Consider the following 25,239-nt stretch of genomic DNA (forward strand, 5'->3'; position numbering starts at 1 on the left):
CCGCCCGGCCGCACATGTGTTTCTGTTTTGTGTTGTAGCATTTGTTCTGGAAGCTCGTATTTACATTTTAAGTGTATCTGGTGAGTGGGCTGGAGCCCTCGTCTGGGCCGGGGAGAAAAAAAAGCCCTTCGGTTCGTCTTTTAGCCTCGCCTCTTCCTTTTTCTGTCCGGTTTCTCATTACTCTGAGCAGGTAGGGGCTGAAAATGAAATCGACAGCGATCAGTTTGTGGGGTCTGGGAAAGTTTGTTGGGTTTTTTTTTTTTCCTCTTTTTTTTTTTTTAAAGAGGAGAAATGGTAAAAAAAAAAATGGGGAAGGGGGATGGGGGAATTGAATGAATAAAAAGGGGAAGGAAGGCGGATCCACGTGGTTTAATCGGAGACAGACAGAGATCCCATTGTTCAAAATCAATAAAAAAAAAAAAGGGCAGACAGGGCTGAGGCGCGGGGACGCTGAGGAAGGTAGCGGCGGAGCCGGCCACTCGGCAGCTGGGATCGGGGGACCGGCCGAGCCGCACGCTCGGGGAGGGGCTGGGAGACAGGAGAGCACCATTAAAGTTATTATTTTTCGTGTCTGCGAGCAGGTGTTTGGGGCTGGGGGCCGGCTTTATTCGCGCCGCTCCTCACTTCTCCGCGGGGGACAGCCCCCCCACTCCGAGGGGTTCGGCTCCTTAGGGCCGGAGGTCGGAACCCCCTGGCTGGAGCAGAATTGGGGATTCAGGCGGGCGGTGAAGAGAAGCGCATTTGAGTGGGCTTGGGGAGGGGGTCGCGGAGACAAAAGCAGCAGGTGGGGCCGCCAGAGAGGGGTAAGCTCCTTCACCCCCCAGGTGCCGAAAGGGGACCTCTGAAGTGCCCCGAAGCCTTCTGTAATGAAAACCTGGTGGACCAGAGACTCCCTTTTTCTCTCCCATTACTTTTTTGGGCACCGGGCTGCAATTAGGATGCGATGTGGGCAAAGCTAACTTGAGGATGGGCCTTGGGGGCTTCCCATTTATTTGTTCTTTGCTTGAGCGGATTGCACTCGGAGACCTGGGCTCCCGTGCGGGATTCCCCGGAGGCGGCGCGATTTCCTCCGGGCTCGCCCCCTCTCCGCCCGCCCCGTGGCCGCCACTTCGGGGCGGGCAGGGGAGGAAGTGGAGGCCGCGGGCTCGGCTGGCTCCCCTCCCCCCGCGCGCTTTATAACCCGTCCATTGTGCGCCGCTGCCCCGTGTCTCCTCCAGCGCGACCATGCCCAGGAAGAAGGCGGCGGCGGCCTGGGAGGAGCCGAGCTCGGGCAACGGCACGGCCCGTGCGGGGCCCAGGAAGCGCGGCGGCCCGGCCGGCAGGAAGCGCGAGCGGCCGGAGCGCTGCAGCAGCAGCAGCGGCGGGGGCAGCAGCGGCGACGAGGACGGCCTGGAGCTCGACGGGGCCCCCGGCGGGGGAAAGCGCGCGGCGCGGCCCGCGGCGACCAAGGCTGGCGGCGCGGCCGCGGTCATCACCGAGCCCGAGCACACCAAGGAGCGCGTCGTGAGTGCGGGGCCGAGCCGGGGGGGCGGCGGGCGGGGGCCGCGGCGCGTCACCGCGCGTCCCGGCCGGGGGCGGCGGGGCCGGCGCAGGCCGCGGGCTGAATCATCGCCGCCGCCGCCGCCGCCGCGCAACAAAAGGGCGCGGGCCGGGGCCTACCCGACCGCGCGGCCGTTGGCCGTTGGGGCGCGCGCCCCGGGCCGGCGGGGGAGGGGCGGCCGGAGCCCGCCCGCGGGGGTCAGGGCCCCGCCCCCGGCGCCGCGCCCGCGGACGCCCTCCGCCTCCCCCGCGCGCCGGGAAGGGGACTTCTGCAAGTTGTCTCCGGCCGGAGGCGCGCGCGGGGCGCGGAGGCGCGCGCCCTCGGCCGTCCCCGGGCCCCCGCGGCCGCCGGGCAGCCCGGGTGCTGCGGGGGGGGTCCCGTCTGCGCTCCCGGGGCGCGGCGATCCTCGCCGGGGCTTTGAGGTTCCCGCCGCCTCGGCTCCGGCGCTCCGGGGGGGCGGGGCCTGACGGCCTCGGCGCATGCCCCGTGCGGCTCCGCGCGGTCTCGCGCCGGCGGGGGTGGCGGGCTCCGGGGCCCGGCGCGAGGGCGCATGCTCTGGAGAGCCCTCCCCCTCCCCGAGGTCGGGAAGAGGTCCCCCCCCCCGCCCCCCCCAGAGGTGTCTGAGCTTTGTTCGTCGCTTGTGGTCATGGTCAGAGGGCCCGGGCGCTCCGTGTGGGCTCTACACAGGGTTCTCCTCCACCTCCCGTGGCCTGAATGGGCTTTAATTTGCTCGTTAGAGTTGGATCTTCCAATCTTAGTTAAGGTTGTGACCAGTCCATGTGCCTGCAAAACCTTGCAGAGCCATAGATCTTAATCTGGTGTCAGGGGGACATGTGTTTAGGGAGAGGGCCAAAGCTTTCAGCAGATGCTCAGATAACTCCAAATAGTGCGAACTTGCACTATAGAGTCACGGTCTGGAGGAATCCTTTTCTCAGTCCCAACCAGCGTGATTTTCCCCAGGGAAGCTCAGGCAGTATTTAAATGGTTAACAACCGTGCCCTTCTAGGTCCACTTTATAGGTGAGGAAATTGGGGCACAGAGTCTGAGGGCCTGACCCAAGATCACATGGAGCTAGATTTCCACTGGGCTCAGGGTTTTTTTCTCCTGATGTCATCCTTAACACCTCTGCAGATTGTGAAGAGACGCTCTGTAAGTGCCATCTCGTCAGAAGGGTCAGTGTGTTGGATGGTGGAGGAGGGTGATGAAATGTGTCACCTCGGCTTGGGGACCAGCCCAGGCCAATGTGTTGAGAAAAGGAGCGCAGGGACAAGCATGACCCTCTGTGCGGGACTCTGGACATTTTTCCCTCCAGCCCGGAGGGAGCGGAAGCGAAAGGCCAGTGCTTCCAGTGGAAACAGTGGGCGTTTCAGAGCAGTGAGTTTAGTTATCCCGAAGTAGGGGATTCTTAACCCTGCTGCTGAGACTGACCCCAGGAGGCAGTCATGGGGAGAGCATGTGCAGTGAGCTGGCCAGCACCCCGTCCTCGGCTCAGGGCACGCAAGAGACTGAGGGTCCGACGAGGGATACTCCTCAGTGTTTCATAGCTCAGCCTTTAAGTTCCTTTTAGCATCAGTTGGTCCAAGGTCAAGGCCAGGGCCAGGCTGCCCCCATTGCATTCCCAGTGCCTTGCCATTCGTGGGCACTGCCCCTCTCTTGGGTGTGTTCCTGGACTCCAGGGCAAGCACCCAGGAAGCAGCCCTGGGAATCCTGTCTGCTTCTGCAGGCCAGCGACCGTCCTCAGCTCGTTTCAGAAAGAGGCTTTTTACTGAGATTTTCACAAGCCTCGCTGCCTTCCGGGACTTTTGGAAAGAGGTTTGCGTGAGGGCAGCTGCCAGGAGTTGTCTGAAGCCATGCTGCCTTCAGTTAACAAAGCTGCAGATGTTGGGTTTGTGAAAGATAAACCCCAAATACTAATATGGTTGAGGGACGGAGTCACCTTGAGGAGAAGCTGTGTGTATAAAACATTCTTAGCATTTCAGTCTCGGAAAATGCTCTCTCCGAGGACCTCAGGTTTCTATGTGGTTGTATCAGATGAGCATTCTCCGATCCTCCAGTGTCGGTGCAGCCTGAATTCCCTGTGAACTTCACAACCCTGTAGGTAAAGTGAGCAGCCTTGGGTGACTCCTGGAAGACAGCTGAGTGTCGCCAGCTGTCCAGGTCTTTGTAGTTCGTCCAGCATTGGGTTGCTCAGGTTTTGTGGACCCTGAGACAACTCTGCCTCATCTGAAAGGACCAGATAGATGCAGCTGAAAACTGAGCTTGGAGCCTGTTTCAGTTGATAGCCCACTAGGGAGCTGCTGCTGGCCTGTCTCTGAACGGTCTTCCCTCTGCCGGGAGCGGCAGCTTTCTAAATGCATGTATGTTCACGGCTGACTCTCAGTCTTGTAAACACGCTTCTCGCACAAGGGCGGTAAACGTCGTGCTGGACCAGAAACCCCACTCTGTTGACTGAAGAAGTTCAGTACGTGTGTCTGCCGTGGCGTTCTTCCGCGGCCCACAAAATGTCACCCATCCTGGTGGGAGACTGTTGGCCCAGCTTTTCTGCCACGTGATCTATAGGCACTGGCAGCATGGCTGCTGATGGCAGCTACAAACCAGTTTCGGCCCCACGGCGAAGGCCGGTCACACCTGGGCGGCCCGGGGCCCTCTGGGGCTCACAGCCCTGGCAGCCGTCCTTGGGGTGCCCTGCGTGGAGCCCTTCCACGTCTGGGGTCCCCCACGAGTGTGCAGGTGCAGCTCTGTGGCAAAGAGGAACCTGGGCTGTGATCTTTAAGGGATGTTAGAGGAGTTCCAGTCCTTACTTGAATCTTTTATTTCATGTCATGTGAAGGGAAGAATGGAATAATAAAGAAATAAGGATAGGCAGCCTACAGCAGAGAGTTAGGTAGATAATACAACATTTCGTGTGAATGTTGTATTAACCCTAACCATGAGGCCCATGGCATTAAAAACCCAGACGGGTACCGCTCACCCTCCTTCCAGGACCACTGACCCTGGAGGAGACACAGCTGACCAGTTCACCAAGGATTCTCACAGAGCACCTTGTGTTCCCCCGAAGGCTTGGGGGTTTGTGTAAATGCTCAGCTGGCTCAGTGGCCACTCATGCAGCTGCTGGCACCTCCAGGGCACGGGAGACACTTCTGCCCAGGGTGATGGCGCTAGTTCTGGAGGACTGCAGGTCCTACAGCGGCTGCCAGCGCCGTGGCCTGTTAGTGTGTCGAGCGGACCGTGGTATGGAGCGGTTTACCGGTCTCTGCCCGCCTAGGGGGTCATGGGCAATTCCGGTCTCTTCTGTCCACTGTTCTGGCCTGATAGCTCATTCCATGGTGCTTAGGTTCATCCCGAGTCTCTGCTGCCCCTCCACGCGGACCTGAGAAACAGTGGAGAGCAAGTTGGTAATGAAGGCAGAGACCCGGGGCTGCTGCATCCACGGGGGCTTGATGGTCTCCTGATGCTGTTGGTCTCCTGCAGTAGACCTGCAATGTTCCAGCCAGGGCTGCCGGTTAAACAAAGAAGGAGAGATAACTGGGGGAAACTCGGCTCCCGTTCAAGTAATCGGAGTCTGGCTGCTGTGGGGTGGACTACCCCAGCTAAGGTCATTCTCTGAATAATTGAAATGTGGCAGAGTCGCTCTGCAGCCCTGGCTGCTTCGTGGCCCTTTGCACGCAGACGGCAGATGGACTGCCTGCCTCCAGCCCCTGCACGTGGCCAGGCCAGCGAGCACGATGGGATTGGGGCGGGGGGTGCCTGTGACGTCAGGTTAGGTCACAGAGTTCCCCAAGAAGTGGAATCCGGCCCCCCGCCCCCACCACACACACGCTGGGCTGCCAGGACGCCTTGCCAGGGCGGTCAGCGCATAGGGTTAGATGACTGGAGTTGCAGCTGTTTGGTTTGTTTCTTCTCAAAGCCTTCCAAGAACTTCTCTAAACTGAAGGAAAACCCCTTCTTTGCCTTTCACGCCCTGGGACGATGATGGCGTGGAGGATGAGAGCAGAACAGGAAGTAACTGCTCCCCTGGCCTGCATGGAGCCGAGTGGAGACTCAGAAGTGATTCTGACAAACGGTTGGCCTTAAAGAGTGTACCGGGCCGATCTCAGAGTGAATCCAAGGCGGGACTGGACAGTAGCCTCTTGAAGCGGCATGTGCTCCCCCGACGGTGGGCGCCTGGCCCTCAGGACAGAGGTGTGCTGGCCCACAGCCCCTGGCTCTGGGCCAGGAGCGAGGACAGGCCCGCCCAGCCCGCCCGCCCTTCCTCCCTGCAGTAGAGCCCTGGACCCAGGGCGCTGCTGTGGCCAGGAGCGCCCAGGGAGGGTGGGGAGGCGCCGGGCCCCAGGGTACAGGTGCACGTGTGGCTCGCCGCGCTCATGTTGGGAAGGTGCCGCCTTGGCCCCGAGGACAGTGGCTTTAACGCGCTCCCTGCGTACCGTGGCAGGCCTCTTGCAGACACCTGTGTGGCAATCTGCAGAGCCGAGAGGGCGAATGTCATTTGGCTGCTTTTGCAGTATTTAGCCAAAGAGATCTTAAAGAGAAATCAAAGGATAACGCCAAGCCTGGGCTCGACTGGTGAGTTGCTGGGCGCTCACCAGTTTCCACTGGGAAAGCGATGGCTGTGCCAGGCCCCTCTGTCTGCTGTGCAGGCCTCTGGGGGCAAGCATTCATGTTGCATTATTACTGTTATCTTGGTTGCTGCTGTCGTTGGACAGGTGTGGGAAGTTAGAAGCAGCACTGCAAGCTAATTCCCCCCCCCCTCTCTCTCTCTCTAGAAACTTGAAGGGTCTAAGTGCAAAGGGCAGCTTCTGATTTTTGGGGCGACCAACTGGGACTTGATTGGTCGAAAAGAAGTGCCTAAACAACAAGGTGAGAACCGCGTCTAGAGCCGGAGGCGCTCACCACCCCGGTGCTCCCCGCGTGCGTCACCGCCCGGGTGCTCCCCGCGTGCGTCACCGCCCGGGTGCTCCCCGCGTGCGTGTCCAGCGTGGTTCTGCCCGAGTGCTCCCCGCGTGCGTGTCCAGCGTGGTTCCGCCCGGGTGCTCCCCGTGTGCGTGTGTCCAGCGTGGTTCCACCTGAGTGCTCCCCGCGAGCGTGTGTCCAGCGTGGTTCTGGTGTGCCTAAACAACAAGGTGAGATCCGTGTCTAGAGCTGGAGGCGCTCACCGCCCGAGTGCTCCCCGCGTGCGTCACCGCCCGAGTGCTCCCCGCGTGCATCACCGCCCGAGTGCTCCCCGCGTGCGTGTCCAGTGTGGTGCCGCCCGAGTGCTCCCCGTGTGCGTGTGTCCAGTGTGGTGCCGCCCGAGTGCTCCCCGCGTGCGTGTCCAGTGTGGTTCCGCCCGAGTGCTCCCCGTGTGCGTGTGTCCAGCGTGGTTCCGCCCGAGTGCTCCCCGCGTGCGTGTCCAGTGTGGTTCCGCCCGAGTTCTCCCCGTGTGCGTGTGTCCAGCGTGGTTCTGGTGTGCCTAAACAACAAGGTATGAACCGTGTCTGGAACTGGAAGGCACTGTCACCGACCGAGTGCTCCCCGCGTGCGTGTGTCCAGTGTGGTTCTGATGGCCGCCGCCAGGTAGGTGCTGTTTACAGAGGCGCTCAGAGAGGCCACATGATTGGCCCAGGCCACACAGCCACTCTGTGATGGGACTGGGTTTGAACCCAGGTCTTCAGCAGGACTCTCACTTGGGCACAACTCTGGTTTTGATAATTCTGTTGAGATAAAAATATAAATATTAGCCTCAGATAAGCATTGATACTTTTTTCCCGTTTTTCTTTCCATGTCACTTGGCTTCATTAAAACGGAGAGGCTGGTGCTGTGGAATGTCAAAGTGTCCTCAACATGGGTCGCATGTCAAATGTCAAACTTGATAGACATTTCAGAAGAGCTCATGTTTCTTTGCAGACTGCCAAATGGTTGCAGAAACGGGTTTGACAGAATAAGGAACAATCTGGAGTTGGGAGTGGAAAGGTCCCAAGAAGTATCTTGGTCCCCAAATGGTTTTTGAAAGGTGGTGTCTTTCCTTGGGATGAATACCAGCCCGTCCAAGAGGAGTGAGGCTGGCGCTTTGCCATGTCTTATGGCTTCTTGATTTCACTTGGAAAGATTCCCAAAGTACTTTCCAGCATTGCCCAGTGAACAAATATTTGCACGCTGACACTCCCTGGGGCCTCAGGGCAGGCATTGGAGATCATCTTAGTCCATGAAAACAGCAGGCGGGGGCTTTGGTGACTCAGGGTCCAGCTGAGTTAGAAATGGGTTTGAGCCACTTCCCTGTTGGGGCCAGCGCCCAGCCTTCAGGACCCAGCTGTCTGGGCCCGAGCTGCCTGGTGGCTGGTGGCACCTGGCGCCTCTCCCGGGGCGTGACAGCATCAGTCCCCCTGCCAGCTCCTGTGCAGGTGCTGCATTTTCTCGAAGCTGCTCTGTAAATGAGAGGCCTGTGTTTGCGACTAGAGACGCTCGGGGCCCTGAGTAGGAAGTAGATTCCAGAGGGGAGCCCTTGGCAGAGCAGGGCAGCGTCTGGTTTGGGAATAGCGCCCTGCTCGGCCTCGCTCTAAGAGTGCCTTTTTGTCTTCTCCCAGGCCTACCTTTGCTTCCCAAATGTTTCTCCCTCTGAATGAAACAAAGAAAATTTTTAAGTGTTTGCGTGTCTTTCGGCTGCCATGAACTTTCCAGTGGACATGAAGGGAAGGGAGGGGGAAATAGGTTTCCCACCTGTGCCAAACCTCAAGGGAAGGAGGGTCTCACCGCCTGCCCCAGCCTCCCCCCAGCAAAGCGGCCTCCCGTCCAGAGCCCATCTGCCCTCGGGTACGCATCGCTGGGCCTCAGACAGGCAGCTGCTTCCTCCCTTTTCAAGACGGCACAGGGATGGCGTGCTCCCCGACTCGGCCCGGGCCCGGGCATTAGTGAGCTCCAGCCTGGCCCGCTTGCCTGGACCGCTGCATTGCCTTTCATTGGGAGGCCCTGAGAACTCCTGCCTCTCACGAACTGATGACATCTTGGCCTCTGACATTTGTGGAGCTCAGCCAGAGAAGACGCTCTGGCAAATCAGACCTTCCACCAACCGTGAGGGTCCGTTTAGGGCCATTGGGTCGGCCGTGGTGCCCCGGCCCTGTGTGTTGTCCACAGACATGGTGCCCAGCACTCACGCCACCGTGATGAGCCGCCCTCAGCACAGGCGTGAAGGCTGCTGTTTCCAATGTGCTTTTCCCAGGAAGTTGCTGGGTCTCCTCTCACCTTCTAGTAGTAGAGCAGTGTTTGCAGGTGGAGAAGCCCAGGGGGTCCTGAGTCGTGCTGGAGAACTTCCCACTGTTGTGGGACCCTGCCCGTGTGACTCCCCTGGAGAAGGAAACGGCAACCCACTGCAGTGTTTCTTTTCTGGAAAATCCCATGGATAGGAGCCTGGCGGGCTGTAGCCCGCAGGGTCACAGTCAGACTGAGCACACACACGCCACATGCTGTGGAAGTGAAAGCTGGTTGCAGTCATGTCCAACTCCCTGCAGCTCCACGGACTGCAGCCTGCCCCTGCCCCTCTGTCCACGGATTCCCCAGGCACGAGTACCGGGTGGGTTGCCCCGCGCCCGAGGCCCCGTGTGAGTGCATGAGAGGCTGGCCTGGCGCCCTCTGCTGGCGGGGCGCTCGGCGGGGGGACTGACTGGGCCCGCGAACAGACTCCCCCTGGAGCCAGGTGCACGACGGCCAAGTCGACCTTTCAGTCAGTTCCTGCCTCCAGGTCAGTCTGACACGGTTGGTTTGGCAGCAGCTAGAAGAAGATGGCAACCCACTCGAGTGTTCTTGCCTGGAGAATCCCAGGGACGGCGGAGCCTGGTGGGCTGCCGTCCATGGGGTCGCACAGAGTCGGACACGACTGAAGCGATGCAGCAGCAGCAGCAGCAGTATTTCATGAAAGTCACCACAGGCCTAGAAACGAGCTCGCTTTTCTGTCTGAGCGCCTCCAGTTGAGAGAATTAGGCCAGAAGTTGGCCACACCCTGTCCACTAGGAAGGCGAAGTGGGGCTGTGAAGGGGGCCTTGTTCCTGGAGCAGCACGTGGGGCGCGCTCAGGGCAGGAAGCAGGGAGGTGAAGGAGGCTCAGTCCGCGCTGGCGCGGAAGGGCCGAGCTGGAAGGGGCCTGTGGGCAGGGAGGGCCTCCCAGCGCAGGCTGCGGGGTGGGCGGGGCCTTCGGGGCCTCCCCGGAGGGAGGGAGACGCGGGTCTGCAAGCCCCGGGCTGCGGGAGGAGGGCGCTTGTCTTCGGTCGGCAGCAGCGTCCCGGGCGAGGCAGGGCCAGAGACGCGAGCCGTGTCCTGAGGCCGCCCTGGAGCCCCCGAGGGGGTATTGGAGGGGGGAGCGGGTGGTGACCCAAGGGCGGCTCTCCCATCAGTTGAGCTCTGGGGGTGTTTGACGCGCGGTCCTTTGCTCCCCGCAGCTGCTTACCGCAACCTGGGTCAGAACCTGTGGGGGCCCCACAGGTACGGGTGCCTGTCGGGGGTCCGGGTGCGGACGGTGGTTTCGGGGTCGTGCGCCGCGCACAGCCTCCTCATCACCACGGAAGGGAAGCTGTGGAGCTGGGGTAAGTACCTGGGGTCGCGGTAACTCACGGAGGGGGTCGCCGGGGGGCTCGCGTCCTCCGTCCCCTGGGTGAAGACCCTCAGCTGCCCCTGCTCCTGTGTGTCCTCTTCCCGACGCCCAGCCAGCCTGCCCCCAGAGCACGCCACTGGTCTCTGCCCTCCTGCCCCCGCTTTCTCGGAATCCTCTTCTTTAAGCAGCCCTCTCCCGAACGTTCTGCCTGAACCTGCAGCTTTCTGAGATCGAGGGGCCTAGAACTGAATCCTATTTTATTTTAGGCTTGCGGTCCCCCCCAGCACCCAGCACAGTATGACGTAGACCTCTGTTCCTGCCACTTTAAATGCCACCAGCTTTTACATCCGCCACGCGGTGACACAGCCCGAGTCTCTGCTGGGCTGTTCCGCAGTTTCTTATTCCATTTGCCCAGAGAGTTGAGTTAACTCTCCTGAAGTCATCTGCTATCACTGCTCCTGGCCTCCCTGGCCTGGGTGCGGGGGGAGCTGTCCCTGGGTCTTCACCTCCCTCATTTCAGGGTCCCCTGCAGGGGGCTTCGGTGCCAAGTGCCGGATCCCTCTTGCAGATCCTTCGTGCAGGCTCTGGCTGAGGCTCTGTCTCCTCCACGCCCTCTGCTGGCTCTGGGACTCTTCTTTCCGCGGGGGGTGTTGGCATTGATCCTCACCCTTTGTTTCTGGCCCTTTGGCTAGCTTTGAGTCCATATGACTGCATTTTTATTTTGGGCTGTTTGAACCATTTTTTGCAATTTCATGAGCGGCTGTACCAAAGTCCAAATACATTAACATCTGTTGTCTTCCCTGCACTCTGCTAATTTTGTGATTCTGTTGGAAAAAAGCTAAGCAGCGTGTCTGGCCCAAATTTAAACTTTGTAGTTTCTTGGTGACACAGTGGCACTGCACGATTGCCATTCTCTCCCGGGGGTACCGAGGTCTCTCCCCCAGCGCCCTCCTCCCGGGGGGCACCGAGGTCTCTCTCCCCCAGCGCCCTCCGGGGGGCACTGAGGTCTCTCCCCCAGCGCCCTCCTCCCGGGGGGCACTGAGGTCTCTCCCCCAGCGCCCTCTGGGGGGCACCGAGGTCTCTCTCCCCCAGCACCCTCCTCCCGGGGGGCACCGAGGTCTCTCCCCCAGCACCCTTCTCCTGCTCACTGTCCCCAGCTCTGGGTGCAGCCTTATGTGTCGGGGTCCCCAACGTCAGGTGTCTTTATTTCTCATCTTTCTGCTGAATTTCACTCGTGGTGTTTCTGAAAATGTGCCCTCTCTTGACCCTGTGGGCAGAGAATGATTGTAAAAGATGTGCATCTGACCTGGCCCCAGAACCCAGCCGTGTCCCATGAGCACACTTGTCACTGTGGGGCGGGGCAGGGCCGGGGGGACAAGCTACAGGGGGTGTCCCGAGGCCTGGGAAGGTCCCGGGCCCAGTCCAGCGCCCGGGAGCATTGGTGCAGGGCCCTGGAACTCACGGGGTCTGCACGTGCCGGCCACCCGGGCCCCTCGTGTTTGTAGAGGAATTGCGCCCCGGCGTGTTCCCGCCTTTCAGTGAACTTGGGCAGTTTCCACTTGACCTGGTGTCCCTCTGCCCTCCTGGAGCCTGTGATCAGAGCCCGAGGATGGTTTTCCTCTCGTAGTGGCAGCCAGTCACCCCTTCTTGAGCCCCGTCCAGGCCAGTTGGGGCTCGCCTTTGTGGCTTTCCTTGCCCTCTTTCATGACTGCAAGGTCAGAGTTCATTGTTGGGAAAGGATATGGAAACCTCCCACGGTTTCCAAATTGCCTGGCTTTCTGGCCCCATAAAATCTCCCAAAATGTTTATTTACAAGTGTGGTTCTTAGAGAGACCTGGGAGAGGCCCACCAAGCTGTTTAGATTTGGAACTACTGTGACCTGAGTTGAAAACTTAGGGAAGGTGAAGGGCAGGCCAGCCTTCTGGTCCACCCAGCCCTCCCTGTTCCCTTGGAGCTGAAAGGCTCTGTTAGGGGCTGGATGTGGGTGTTGTGCTCAGTCATGGGAGACTTTATGACCCCAGGGACTGTAGCCCGCCAGGTTCTTCTGTCCATGGGATTTTAAAGGCAAGAATACTGGAGTGGGTTGCTATGCCCTCCTCCAGGGAATCTTCTCGACCCAGGGATCGATCCTGCGTCTCCTGAATTAGCAGGCGGATTCTTCACCACTGTGCCACCTGGGAAGCCCTGGGGGCTGTGCAGTGCAGGGGGTGGGGGCTGTGCAGTGCAGGGGGCCGGGCAGGGCCCAGCCTCCTGGAGCCTTCCTGCCCCGAGTCCATGCCAGCACAGCCAGCCAGAGGCGGAGGTGGACCCGTGTCCAGGAGAGCCTGTGTCAGAGCTCTGTGTTCTGACCTTGGGCCCTTGCTGGGGTTCACATGGCTCAGGGTCCTGTGAAGGCTGACCAGCAGGAGGTGGGGTTGGAGAGGAGAGAAGTGCGGGGTCTATGGTAGATGCCCGGAGCACTGCGGGAGTCAGACTCCTGTGAGGCAGGTGTTACTGTCTTAAAATACCTTGGAGTGGAGCAGATGAAGGGATTGGCGTCTGGCAGGAACGGGGAGAAGCGAGAGCTGTGAGTTTCCGTGAGCTTGTCTGCTCGTGTGTGACGTCCTGGCTGAACCTGCTTCATATCATTTCCCTGGAGGACAGAGCTGACGAAAATGCCAGGATGGGTCCTAGCCCTGCCCCAGAAAAGAGGGTCAGAGCAGGTGAGGTGGTGGCTGGCGGCTGCGCACAGAGGTGACTCTAGGGACAGCTCTGCACATCTTACCTGGTCACCCAACCCAACCCCACCCGGCAGCCTTGAAAGGCTGGCATCGCCTGCAGAGCTGGGCTTGCTGTCACCCGGCTCTCAGCTGTAGGTTTGGAGGGCGCCTTTTGGGAGACCCCGACTCGCCCTGCAGCTGCTCTGGCTGCCCTGTCTCCTCCTCCCCACTGTATCTGTCCTGCTCCTGACCCACAGGGCGAAATGAGAAGGGGCAGCTGGGCCACGGCGACACCAAGAGAGTCGAAGCCCCCAGACTCGTCGAGGGGCTCAGCCACGAGGTGATCGTGTCTGCGGCGTGTGGGAGGAACCACACCTTGGCCTTGACGGGTAAGGAAGGGCCACTTCCCTCCAAATGGGGTCAGAGGCCAAATAGTCCAGCTGGGTTGGGGGTGGCGCTGCCCCCTTGACTCACTGTCACGATCATAAGGATGCCCAGGGAGCCTGGTGGGCAGCTTCTCAAGGCATCATGAGCTACACCCACGGGTGTCAGTGGCCAAAGCTATGGGAGGGTCTGTGCCGGGCAGTGGTTCTGCTCTGAGGTGTCTATCCCACCCCCTTGTGGAAAATTGTCTCACTTGCGTTCTTCCTGGCAAAGGAGCTGTTTTTCTGATTTTAGAGTCTTTGATTCTCAGTCTTGTTCAGGGTCCTCAGCATTGTTTTCCCTTTGCTAACGATGTTGTTCTCTCCTTCCAGAAACGGGCTCCGTGTTTGCCTTTGGAGAGAACAAGATGGGGCAGCTGGGCCTCGGCAACCAGACCGACGCCGTCCCCAGCCCCGCGCAGGTGCTGCCCGCGCCCCGCCTTCAGGGCCTTTGCTTCTCTTTGTTTCGGGGGTGGGTTTTCGAGGGGAAGATCAGGCATCTCTCCCCCTTGTTTGAGTTGCTGGCTCCTTTCTAAAAGCAAGGTCTCGATGCTTTTGAGTGGATCGGGTTTAATAGACAGCCACAGTTGAAGAACGCCCTAGAAACAGTTTTTTATTCTGACTGGAAATAATTTGTTCCAGGGGCCTGTTTGAAGCCTGTTCTGCTCTGCAGTGAGAATTGTTCCATGGATGTGATTTGTCTTTGTCTGAAAATACTTTTGAGTTTTGACCTCATAACAAGTGACTTGCCAGGTGCTCAGCACACAAATAGGTTAGGCCATCTCTTGTTCCTGAAAAACTCTGGAGTCAGCTGGGGGCTGGGATTTATACCTAAATATTGAACTTCTGCCATAAGGCAGCAGGAGGCTTGTTAGTATCTTTGAGGGGAGGGACTTTGACGTCTTAGTCTTAAAAAGAGACCTTGGACAAACAGACCTGTCGTTTGGAGGATTTTTGAAATGTTTTGTCAGCCATTTGCTCTGCAGTGGGATGAGATGGTTTCAGAGTGAGCCAGGCCGGGTCAGAGCCCGAGGCTCAGCGCCCCCTCCCAGTCTCATCGCCTTTCCCCACGATTTCCTGCAGTGCTGACACTCCTCGCCCCCTGGTTCCTCCAGTCTGGCTTCCCCAGGCTGATTAGTTTGCAATAGAGAGTCTTAAGCGCTTTGTCAGATTTGTGTCCAAACCCCATGTTAAATTACTCAGGGCCTTTGCTGTCTTCTACTTCCTAATTTCAAACCGTTACATTTCCTATTCACACTTTCAATTAAGGCTAATTAGCAAGCAGCTTTTACGGTAGTAAAAAAGAGTGTAAACCAGTTCATTTTACTGGTTAGTAGTAATGCTTATGAAAGCTTTTCTTTTAGTCGCCTAACATCCGAGGTGGTGAGTGGAGGGAAATCTGTGGACTAAATGTGATTATAGCTTCTGTTTTCTTGTACCCTCTTGCCCACACCCCCAGTCAGTTGAATTCAGCGTTCACTGGGCACTAGAAGGTGTGAGGCACGATGTTAGACATTTTGAGGGTTAGAGAGGCCCAGCGGCATGGTTTGCCATCTGTGAACGGATTCTGTACTGCGTGTGTTTTTACATATGTGCAAAGCCTTGCCTTCAGCGTTGTGGCATTGTGGAGTCCATTAGAAATCCTTAGTAGCCTAGTAATTGTTTCACACCAACCTGTGGAGACTTTATCAGTCTTTAAAAAAAAAATATGTCTGCAAGTCTGCTGTCTTTTCTTTTCAGATAATGTACAACGGCCAGCCAATTACCAAGATGGCCTGTGGGGCTGAATTCAGTATGATAATGGACTGCAAAGGAAACCTCTATTCCTTTGGGTGCCCTGAATATGGTCAGCTGGGTATGCAAGTACATTTTTAAAAAGCTCTGTAATATAACTGTATGTTTAGAACCAGCAGTCAGCGCGGGGCTGCACACACATGGTAGAGATGTGGGTAATTGATCGCAGATAATGGCCTTGATCCATTACGTGGATGTCCCGTTTGTGGAGCAGCTGTCGTAACTCAGGGGCTGCGGAGTCTGACGGGGACTTGCCTTAATGAAAGTCAGGGCGTGAGTCTGTCCAAGGATTTTTTTCTCATTTGGGAATTCATTTTTGTATAAAAGGATTTCAAGGTTTTGCTTTTCTTTTCCTTATCAATTTTTAATCAAACCTCTGTTCATTCATTTTCATGTTTAAAGATTTGCCTTTATCAAAAGTGAGGAACTTATACAAGAGTAAGGTTGTTTTGAGCGCCCTGGCCTGGGCCACTGTTTCAGGTATACGGAAGAGCCAAAGTCATTTCAAAGTAGGATTCCCTTCCGGATTTTCACCCCTAAACAGAAGGGATGAAGCTGACTCGCATTTCACTGAGTAGAAAAGTCAAACGCAGAAGGAGCCGGCAGTGAGTGGCGGGCCTCTGTGCTCGCTCCCCCGCGCCTCCCAGCCCCGCGCGCGGGCGCCCCCTGCTGGCCGCGCGGCCCGCGCGCAGGCTCCGCGCCCGGCCGGCCGGGGCTGCCGGGCTCCGCGTCCCCGGGCGCGCGGATGCGAGGCGGCATAAATAGACTCGGAACAGCGCCTTTGTGAAACTAAATATACCTTAGTCAGAAGTGAGAGAGCAGGAACAGCCCCGTGCACACGCCTCTTGGTTGCCAGGGAGTTGCCAGAGCCTGCCGGAGGTTTCTCCGTGGCCGTGGGTGCCGGTGCTGGCCGGCGAGGCGCCGGAACTGAGCCTCCGGCCTGCTTCCGGGACCGCCGCCTGGCTCCGCTGGGCAGCCCGCTCTTCGGGCGGCCGGCGGGCAGCTGCTCCCTCGGGGACGCGAGGCGCCCTTGGCGACGGCGATGGCGGCTGCCGCTGAAACGTCAGCGAGTCCCGGGCGCCCGCCCCCGCTGCGGCGCGGATGCCTAGACGCCCGGGCTTGGTACCCTCGCTGGAGGGGCCCTGCGGGACTGGCCTCGTTTGTGTCTGGAGCCCGTTAGTCCTAACTCCCCAGCTTGCTGGAGAACAAGCCCTCAGGCCCGTTGTCTGAACCCACGGTGGTCTCGGGGAGTTAGAGCTTGAGTTCCGCGCTGTGCACGCGCCCCCGCGACAGACTTCCTGGGTCAGCGCAGCAGAGACGACAGCGTGCCTGGTTCTGACAGCCACTCTAGTATGTGGGGTCGCTGGGGACGGGTTGGCCTTTCTGGCCCGTGGAGGCCCCCGGAGGCCCCAGCGTGGGCACGGAGCAGACCAGCCTGTGGGTATGAGAGCCTCCCGCGTGTCTGGCCCCAGCCCAGCCTTAGCCACGCAGACAGAGAGGTTTTTCACAAATCTCCCTGTTAGGGACCGTGCCCTTGGGTGTTTCTTATTCTGATTTCTGTTCATTTTTTAAAGTAACTGCTTTCAACCCACAATATCAATTCCATGCCCTGGACATGCCTCAGATAGGAGGATGCTACCTTGGCTGACCAAAGTCCCCGTGAGGCCCGGCTAGACTGGACAGGTGCCCTGCACTCTGGTCCCGGCTGACTGATGGCTACCTCTGTGGTCACTGCAGGACACAACTCGGACGGCAAGTTCATTGCCCGGGCGCAGCGGATAGAGTATGACTGCGAGCTAGTGCCCCGGCGTGTGGCCATCTTCATCGAGAAGACAAAAGACGGCCAGATCTTGCCCGTCCCGAATGTGGTGGTGCGGGATGTGGCCTGCGGCGCTAACCACACGGTAAGGCTTCAGTGCTTCTCACCTCAGTGGAGACCCTGGGCTTTGCAAAGCAAATAACGGCCCCTGGCCGCCTGGAGGGCGCACACCCTCGGATGTCTGGGGGCATCATTTTCACCTGCCAGCTTCTGCATGGCGTCCACAGACGGGGCTGAGTGGACTGACTTTAGCTTGGGGTCAAACCCTTCAAACAGAAGGGTTTTCTGTTTCTATCTTTAGTCTTCTGTCTTTCCAGGTTGATGGTATCTCAGGGCATTGAATGGGTTCAGGCACTGAGGGTGTTTACTTACAGGTCAATTCGGATCAAGGCGATGAAATGTGTGTGTGTGCGTCTTTTTATCTCAGTTGCCTGCAAATGGCTGAGCGTCGGACTTGGGGCTCGTCTTCCTTGTCCTGCTGAGCGTTGAGGAACGGGTCAGTCTCTGTATGTGGGCAGCTGGCTGCGTGACCTCAGGACTGGGCGGTCTCAGTCCCTTCACGTCCAGTGCTGCTGCTCGCACAGCGTGTCAGAAGAAGCGGATCGTACTCACGCCTCTGACCTCAAATCATGTTTATGGGCTCTACATTTACATGATCCAAACACCAGACGTCAAGGAGACGGGAGAGAGGAAGATGGATTTTTCATTGCAGTGTGGCTGGGTGATCGCGTTGTGCTTGTTCATGCTTTCCAGCAGAGGGGTCGTACGCGTTCCGTGTTCTTTTCTGTATTCCTCCCCGTGAGGGTTTGCTACAGGACACCGGATGTAGTTCCCTGCGCTGCAGCAGGACCTTTCTGGCTGTCTCCTTGGTGTGTGTCTGCTAACCCAGACTGGGAATTTACTCCCCTGCCCCCCACTTCCCCTGTGGTCGCCGTGAGTTTGCTCTCTTGGTCTGTCAGCCTGCTTCTGTTTCATAAATGAGCTGCTTTTCGTTGTGTTCTGGACCAGTGATGCCCTGTGGCTTTCCCTTCCTGACTTGGTCTCACTTCCTGTGATGGCCTCCAGGCCCCTCCGGCCGCTGCAGACGACAGTCCTGCTTTGATGCTGAGTCGTAGTCCGTAGCGTTTGTATCCTTTTTTTTTCCAGAAGAGGAATTGGTGTTTTAATTTAAAAATTTTTTTAACTTATTTAATCTTACACTGGAGTGTAGCTGGTTAACAGTGTTCTGTTCATCTCAGGGGCATTCTCCCCTAAACTCCCCTCCCGTCCAGGCTGCCACGCAAACACCTCGTTTGCCCGTTCGTCTTCAGTGTTGTCCATTCGGCTTCCGTGTTGTCCATTCAGCTTCCGTGTTGTCCATTCAGCTTCTGTGTTATCCATTCGTCTTCCATGTTGTCCATCCAGCTTCCGCGTCTTGCCTGTTGTAAGGAATGCTACGGTAAACATTGGGGTGCATGTGAAGATGGGTTAAATTGTGACTTGTCACCACGCACACTGCGCCTTGGCCAGGTGGACATCAGCTGTGTGATGTGAACCCACCTGAAGAAGGATGCAAGGTGGGCAGGGCTCTTCCTCGGGGCTCTGTCTGCAGTTGAGTCAGGGCTGAAAGAGGAAGTGGAGTGCGGCGGCCTGCTCTAGAGACATCACTGAAATGGGGAAAGGGGAAGGCTCACACCTTGAATAGCCGTGTCTTAGGGACATCACTGAAATGGGAATGGAGAGGCTTACACCTTGAATAGCCGTGTCTTAGGGACATCACTGAAATGGGAAGGGGGAAGCCTTACACCTTGAATAGCCGTGTCTTAGGGACATCACTGAAATGGGGAAGGGGAAGGCTCACACCTTGAATAGCCATGTCTTAGGGACATCACTGAAATGGGGAGGGGGAAGCCTTACACCTTGAATAGCCGTGTCTTAGGGACATCACTGAAATGGGAAGGGGGGAGGCTTACACCTTGAGTAGCCGTGTCTTAGGGACATCACTGACATGGGGAAGGGGAAGGCTCACACCTTGAATAGCCATGTCTTAGGAACGGCCGAGGAAGCAGTAGGCGTCCTGGCTGTGCCCCCTGCTGCTGGCGGGCCCCTCCCCTGTCCGAGGCAGGCAGGGGTCGCCTCGCTGTGTCTACCCTGGGCCCTCGGCCACGGCCGCAGACTCGCAGAGCAGCAGCCCCCTGTGCGTCCCATCCCAGCGCTGTGCTTTGTCCCTCCTGCAGCTGGTCCTGGACTCCCAGAAGCGGGTCTTCTCCTGGGGCTTCGGAGGCTACGGCCGGCTGGGCCACGCCGAGCAGAAGGACGAGATGGTCCCTCGACTGGTGAAGCTGTTCGACTTCCCGGGGCGTGGGGCGTCCCAGATCTACGCTGGCTACACCTGCTCCTTCGCCGTCAGTGAAGTAGGTCAGTGATTCCTTGTCTGGGCCTTGGGAGGATGGCGTCCAGAGTCCCGGTTTCCCTGCCTGGCTGCGTGCTCCACTGGGGAGACCAGTGGCCGTGGCCTCTGCCGTGTTTGAGACCAGGGACCTGATTTCGTCAACCGCCCAGGCTCTTTGGCCAAAGCTCTCTGTGGTCCCTCGTGCCTCGCGGGTCCCCTTCCTCTCCTTCTCTCGTCGATGCTGCTGAGATGAGGAGGCGCTCAGCTCCTGAGATGACGCGGGTCATCTCAGCAGACCTCGCGGGTCCCCTTCCTCTCCTCCTCTCGTCGATGCTGCTGAAATGAGGAGGCGCTCAGCTCCTGAGATGACGCGGGTCATCTCAGCGGACCTCACGGGTCCCCTTCCTCTCCTCCTCTCCTCTGATGCTGCTGAGATGAGGAGGCGCTCAGCTCCTGAGATGACGCGGGTCATCTCAGCAGACCTCGCGGGTCCCCTTCCTCTCCTCCTCTCGTCGATGCTGCTGAGATGAGGAGGCGCTCAGCTCCTGGGATGACGGTGACAGTGGGCGTGTTTCTCTTTCCCAGGTGGTCTGTTTTTCTGGGGGGCCACCAACACGTCCCGGGAGTCCACCATGTACCCGAAGGCCGTGCAGGACCTCTGTGGCTGGAGAATCCGGAGCCTAGCTTGTGGGTACGTGACCGTATCTCCCGTAAGCGGGACGTCTGCCCCTGCCTTGGGCATGTTGGACACACACAGGAGGTGCCCTGTTCCTAGAGGGCTCCACTCTTCCACTGGGGTGTCAGGTGCCCCGAATTCCAGAGTCTGGAGGGGAGGGACTCTGCTCAGAGCAAGGGGCGTTGGGAGGTCCTTGGACAGGTGACTCCCTTTCCTGCTGCTGCAGAAAGTCACTGAGGGTTTCACTTTTCAAAGTTGATGTGCTCTATCCATGGTGCAGGTTCAAAATCCTATTTAGTTAGGACATTTTAAGTTAATGTGATACAGTGGGACTGAGAAAGTGATTTTAAGTCGGTGGTTTTCTGTTTATTTTGAGGGTACTTGTTGAGCTATGTAGCACTTCTTAGGGAGGAGTTTGGTGATGTCCGTCACCTGCCAGGTTTGGGGGAGGTGGCTCAGTGGTGGTTGGGTCGGTGTGGCTATAATCTGAAACCTGTGGCCCCACCCAGGTTCCTGTCCAGCAGGTTCCACCCCTTCGGAATGAGCTCTTCATCCTGGTTTGGGGTGTCTTCCTTTTCCCAGTGTGTTTGTTGCTCTGAAAGTGACCTCCTGCCCTAAGGGCCCAAGGACTAAGAGTGGGCATGGCGGGGAGATGGGGGCCCGTGTTTCCAGGCGCTGAGGGCTTCTCCTGTTTGGGTCTGCTCCAGACAGCGGGCTTCAGGAGGCGCTCCCTGGCCCCATGCTGTGCTGGCGCAGATGGAGGCTTGGTGGGGCCAGCTGGGTTTATGCTGGTAGTTTCGCGCCCTTCAGGGAGCCCACGAAAGCGCCTGGGGCCGCTGGGTGGTGGGGTGCGGGGCTGGGCTGCTGGACGCCGGGCTGACGGCTGCGCCCGTTTGCAGGAAGAGCAGCATCATCGTGGCTGCGGACGAGAGCACGATCAGCTGGGGCCCCTCGCCGACCTTCGGGGAGCTGGTAAGCTGGCCCCTGCCTGGTGGGCAGAGCCCCGCTTGGGCTCCTGAGCCGCCTCCTGAAAATGCGCAGAAAGGAGGTGTGTGCGTGTGTGGGTCCGTGTCCTTATAGCATGCAGGTCTGCGGTGTCGCTTCAGCTTTCAAAGATCAGGTGCTTTTTTGAAAGTCCTTTCTGGCCACATTGTTAGTGGAAACTGGGAAGTTCCAGGTCCTATTTCCCCTCACATTGTGTAAACGGTACTTGTGGGATGACGCGATAGGAGAGAGGCTGGTTGCTCTTCGCTCTCCCCAAGAGGGTTTCAAGCTACAGGATCAGCGTGTCCTCCTAAACCGTGGGCCCAGCGGTGACCATGTATCCAGTCTTCCTGGTTTCCAGCCTCTGAGGTCATTTGGGGACATTGTTCCCTCATTTTTCCCAATAAGTTTGTCTGTGTTCCTGCTTTTAACCTCAGTTACTGGACTGATTAACCTTCCCCACACACTTGGTCTTCTCACCCAGAGCTTCTGGGCGTGATGAGTTCCGAACTTTCAACGTCTTCATCAAGAACAGCTGGGCCGGGGCTCACCCTGACGCCTGCCTGTCCTCGTGGTTTGATCATCAGCCTGGCTCTTGTGTTTCCTGCTGGAAACGAGGCCTGTTTCCTGTCCCCCTGCCATGGTGTGGGGCAGTGGGGTGCTTCTCGACCCCTGTGCCATCTCCAGGGCCGGTGGCCTTGAACATGCTGGAACCTTGAAAGCGATGAGAACCTGGCCCAGTCTTTACGGGCCGTTCTTAGAGATGTCCCTAGCATCTGTCAGAAATAGACTCTGAGTATCGATTTAGAGACTTGGAGGGAACAAGGTGGACTTTGGGGGCAGCCTCTCAGAGTTGAGGAGCCCGTGTGGCCCTTGGCTGGTGGCGGAGGAAGCTGGCCCTCCGTGGGGGCCCTTGTTGGAGCTGGGCTGGAAGGCCTTCACACCGTGGCACGTATTCTGTGCCCCCCCGCTCCTCCATCCCCAGGCCCGGGCTGCCCCTCCGTCCCATGTCCTGGAGTCCCTGCTGATCGTGGACACAGGTGGGGAAGGGGACAGCCAGCACGTGCGGCCTAGGAGCCCTGGGGGCTGAGGCCGCCTTTCCCCCGGGCTCACCGTGCTGCCGTCTGGGGACTCTCCCCAGAAGGCAGCAGAAACCCTACAGCTCACGTGTTTAGCACCTCGGTCCTGGGGTTAGGACAGGGCACCTGCTGGCGCCTGGGGGTGCCCGTTGCTGCCCAGGCCTGGCCTCGGGTCTGAGACGGCGGGGCTTAGCCACAGAGGCCCTGGGTCCCTGGGAGGCCCAGGCAGGCTGCCCTGGTGCCACTTGCCGGCTGGTGTGCGCGAGCACCCCTCTCTTTGTCACCAGGGCTACGGGGACCACAAGCCAAAGTCCTCCACGGCAGCTCAGGAGGTGAAGACGCTGGACGGCATCTTCACAGAGCAAGTGAGTGGGGAGCCCTGGGGAGCAGGGAGAGAAGGTGGCCCAGGCCGCGCTCGTCTGCCTTTGCCCTCCGCACGCTGCCTGGTCTCGCCTGCCGTGTCCCTGTGCACCACTCTGGGGCTTTCTGGTGGGCGACCAGGCTGGCACAGAGGCGAGCCACACTCACCCTGAGGGCCACCGGCCATGCCCAGCACAGCCAGTTCGCTCCAGTGTGGGCGCCTGCTCCTGTCTGCATCTTGCCTTCCCCCGAGGCTGTGGGGCAGGTGGCGGGGTGAGGCCCCTGCGGGCGCCAGCCCTTGTCACTGAGACGCGAGGGGCTTGTCCTTCCCACGAGGCAGGGCTGTGGTTCAGAGGGGCAGAGGGAGCCGCTGGCCTCTGCCGGCCGTCGGTGTCCAGGCCTGCTGGGGGGGCCCAGACGGTTGGAGGCGGTCTCACCGACACTGGGGGTCCTCAGTCGGGGCCTTTTTGAGCTTTCCAAGGTGCTTCCGCTTTGACCTCTGTGCTGACCCCTGGCCAGCCTAGCTTCCCAGTGTCCCACGGTCAGCCTTGAGCTTGTCAACCCCAAACCCAGTGCGTGGCTGACGCGCCCTTGCCCACCCGGTGCCCGTGTCCCCTAGGTGGCCATGGGCTACTCACACTCCTTGGTGATTGCAAGAGACGAAAGTGAGGCGGAGAAGGAGAAGATCAGGAAACTGCCAGAGTACAACCCCCGGACCCTCTGACGCCCCGGAGCCCCCACTCCACACCTCTCGCGGCAGCTGGCATGTCCACTTGCACTGGGACGGGAAGTCAAGCGAGGAATTTCAGAAGCAAAAGTTGACCGAAGGTGCATTTCTGTTAGACTCCCTGAGGCTCCGTTTTATAAGTGATTCAACGCCAACTACCTTTTCTGTATGCTTTCCAAAGTGGGTTTTTTTTCCCCCTCCTCAATGTTTAATTAAAATATTTGCTCATAGTTGACTTACCATTCCTACGAAAGAAGCAGAAACTTTGAGCAATCTAGGCTTTTTTTTTTAGGCCCCCCCTCCCCCACCCTGTACACTTCTCAAAAACACCCCTTTCCATTGTGGTGAGCATTGTGAGCCCAGCGGGTGCCGCCTGGCACAGGTCTCCACGTGCTCAGAGAACACATCGGCCGTGGGGGGCAGCCCGGTTCCCGCGGTCCCCGCCGCCTTCCTGCTTCTCCTTGTAGACCGGCCGCGTGCGCTCTGCTCTTCCCCCGGCCGCCTGTAAGCCCGTTGCCTTTTGGCTGTGACATTAATAGAACCTGCCGTTTCCCCCCCGGTGGGGGCTCGTGGGTCTGTGTTTAGCCATTTATATCTACTTTAGGTGTCAGAGAAGTCCAAGTGAAAACCAGGTGATCATGGAACCAGTGGGGACTTGGGGGTGGACAGACGTGGTTCCAGAGCCGGGGTCGCCTCGCCAGTGCCTGCCGTCGGCGGCTGACCAGCAGGACAGTGCGTTCTGGAGTCCCCGCGGAGGAGGCTCATCCTCTGTGTCCCGGCCTTTATCGCCTTCGTGTTTCTGTGTTTATCCCGAGCCCCTGGCTGGATCCTGCTGGAACAGCCCAGTCTGTTTACGAGGCCCGGGTTCCTGCTCCATGAACCCAACTCTCTAGTCACATTTGCTTGGCTGTGCTACCAAATAGTTGGGATCGTGGAAGAAGTCCCCTTCCCCGAGTCAGCGCAGAGGCTGCGACCAGCTCCCCGCAAGTGCCCTGCGCACCAGCATGTCCCTGGCGCTGCCTGAGTTACGAGGTGCCTTTCCCGGAACCCTCCTCTTGCTCGGACCCGAGAGAGGCGGCGGCTGTGGCCAGGTTCTTGGTTTCGAGAGGGTCTGGACTGGTTTGGGTGCTTTAAAATAGCCGTTTAGGTCAGTGGTGCTTGTGGGGAGACGGGAGAGAGGTGCAGTGTGAGATTGGGTGGAAGGGAAAGTTCAATATTGGTCTTTTTTATTGTTTTTTTTCTTTGCTTTGCTCTTGTTACCATTTTTGTCTCGATGTTAAAATGCCAAAAATGACTAGTCGTTGCTTTTCCTCTTCTCTTCCCTCCTGCCCCATCGCTCCTGACGGTGGCTCCCTCCTCCACGGGGATGTGGTCGCTCCTGTCCTGGCCAGTCCTGAGGCCTCGTGGCAGGAGGCCGGCCTGCACCTTTGCTAAGGTTTAGTCTGACTTCACGCTCGTCTCTGCCGTCTGTGTTTATAGTCCAGGGGAGAAGCTTCTGCAACTCCAGAGCTTCTGCTAAACTAACCTGATTGGTCCAAATCACCCTCTAACCACCATCTCTGACTCAAGCCTCCCCGCGTAGAGCCCCTCAGTTTCCCCCGACAGAGCTCTTCCTGAAGCGGGCCTGGCGCCCGCGCTCCTGGACAGTGTGCGGCTCCCTGGGGCTGTGCGCCCACCCGGGTCCTGGCCCCTTGCCGGGGCTGGAGCAGGATAGGGACGTCCCCTCCACATGAGGCTGCCCCGTTCTCTCCCAGTCACTGCTTGGAGCTCAGAATTGTAAAATGAACTTCCTAACTGGGAAAACCCTTTAGAACAGGGAACTGGGAGACAACTTGGCCCAGGGAGCGGGTGCGGCTCAGGAAGGAGATGTCGCGGAGCCTGGGCGTGAGGGGGAGCCCAGGAGGAGGAGGTGGTCCGGCTGAGGTGCCTGGTTTAGTGCTGTAACTGTCTTTTTTATATATATATTTCTCGGAGTAAACATTTTAAATAAACGGCATCGTTGTTTGCTCTGTTTCGGCTTCTGCATTTTTTTTCCAGTGGAACAAGGAAGAGCACAGAAGTGCTTCCCAATGTGCCCCCCCGCCCCCTCCACCGCAGTCCCTGGAGGCTCCCTGTGACCCTCAGGGAGGCTTCAGGCCCCATTGGCCCAACTCAGCTGGCTAAGGGTGAGGCGGGGGAAGCTTCCTCGCCCCGCCTGCCTCCCCCGCCCTTC

The 25,239-nt window shown here is 58.6% G+C and overlaps 1 protein-coding gene across 3 annotated transcripts; it reads left to right on the forward strand.

Moving 5' to 3' along the window:
* RCC2 (regulator of chromosome condensation 2) lies at positions 1 to 25,038 on the forward strand. 3 transcript variants are annotated; one of them, XM_061395443.1, is made up of 13 exons: positions 1 to 80; positions 1,218 to 1,503; positions 6,304 to 6,397; positions 9,945 to 10,088; positions 13,053 to 13,184; positions 13,551 to 13,639; positions 14,958 to 15,072; positions 16,749 to 16,915; positions 19,047 to 19,227; positions 19,787 to 19,892; positions 20,777 to 20,849; positions 22,228 to 22,305; positions 22,920 to 25,038. In XM_061395443.1, the coding sequence occupies exons 2-13, from the start codon at positions 1,225 to 1,227 to the stop codon at positions 23,022 to 23,024; spliced, it is 1,563 nt and encodes a 520-aa protein (XP_061251427.1). In that variant the 5' UTR covers positions 1 to 80; positions 1,218 to 1,224; the 3' UTR covers positions 23,025 to 25,038. The 3 variants fall into 3 exon arrangements, with proteins under 3 accessions (XP_061251427.1, XP_061251437.1, XP_061251417.1); XM_061395433.1 differs by having other exon boundaries at positions 9 to 190; XM_061395453.1 differs by lacking the exon at positions 9,945 to 10,088 and having other exon boundaries at positions 8 to 190.
* Positions 25,039 to 25,239: the final 201 nt, after the last annotated feature.

The sequence above is a fragment of the Bos javanicus genome, chromosome 2 (genome assembly GCF_032452875.1).
Source record: "Bos javanicus breed banteng chromosome 2, ARS-OSU_banteng_1.0, whole genome shotgun sequence".
NCBI lineage: Eukaryota > Metazoa > Chordata > Mammalia > Artiodactyla > Bovidae > Bos > Bos javanicus.

Excerpts from the sequence above, each read along its gene's own strand:
- RCC2 (XM_061395443.1), top strand. The coding sequence starts at position 1,225 with ATGCCCAGGAAGAAGGCGGCGGCGGCCTGGGAGGAGCCGAGCTCGGGC. Across the intron at positions 6,398-9,944 it reads AGAAGTGCCTAAACAACAAG|CTGCTTACCGCAACCTGGGT; the intron begins GTGAGAACCGCG and ends TGCTCCCCGCAG. Across the intron at positions 19,228-19,786 it reads CTTCGCCGTCAGTGAAGTAG|GTGGTCTGTTTTTCTGGGGG; the intron begins GTCAGTGATTCC and ends TCTCTTTCCCAG.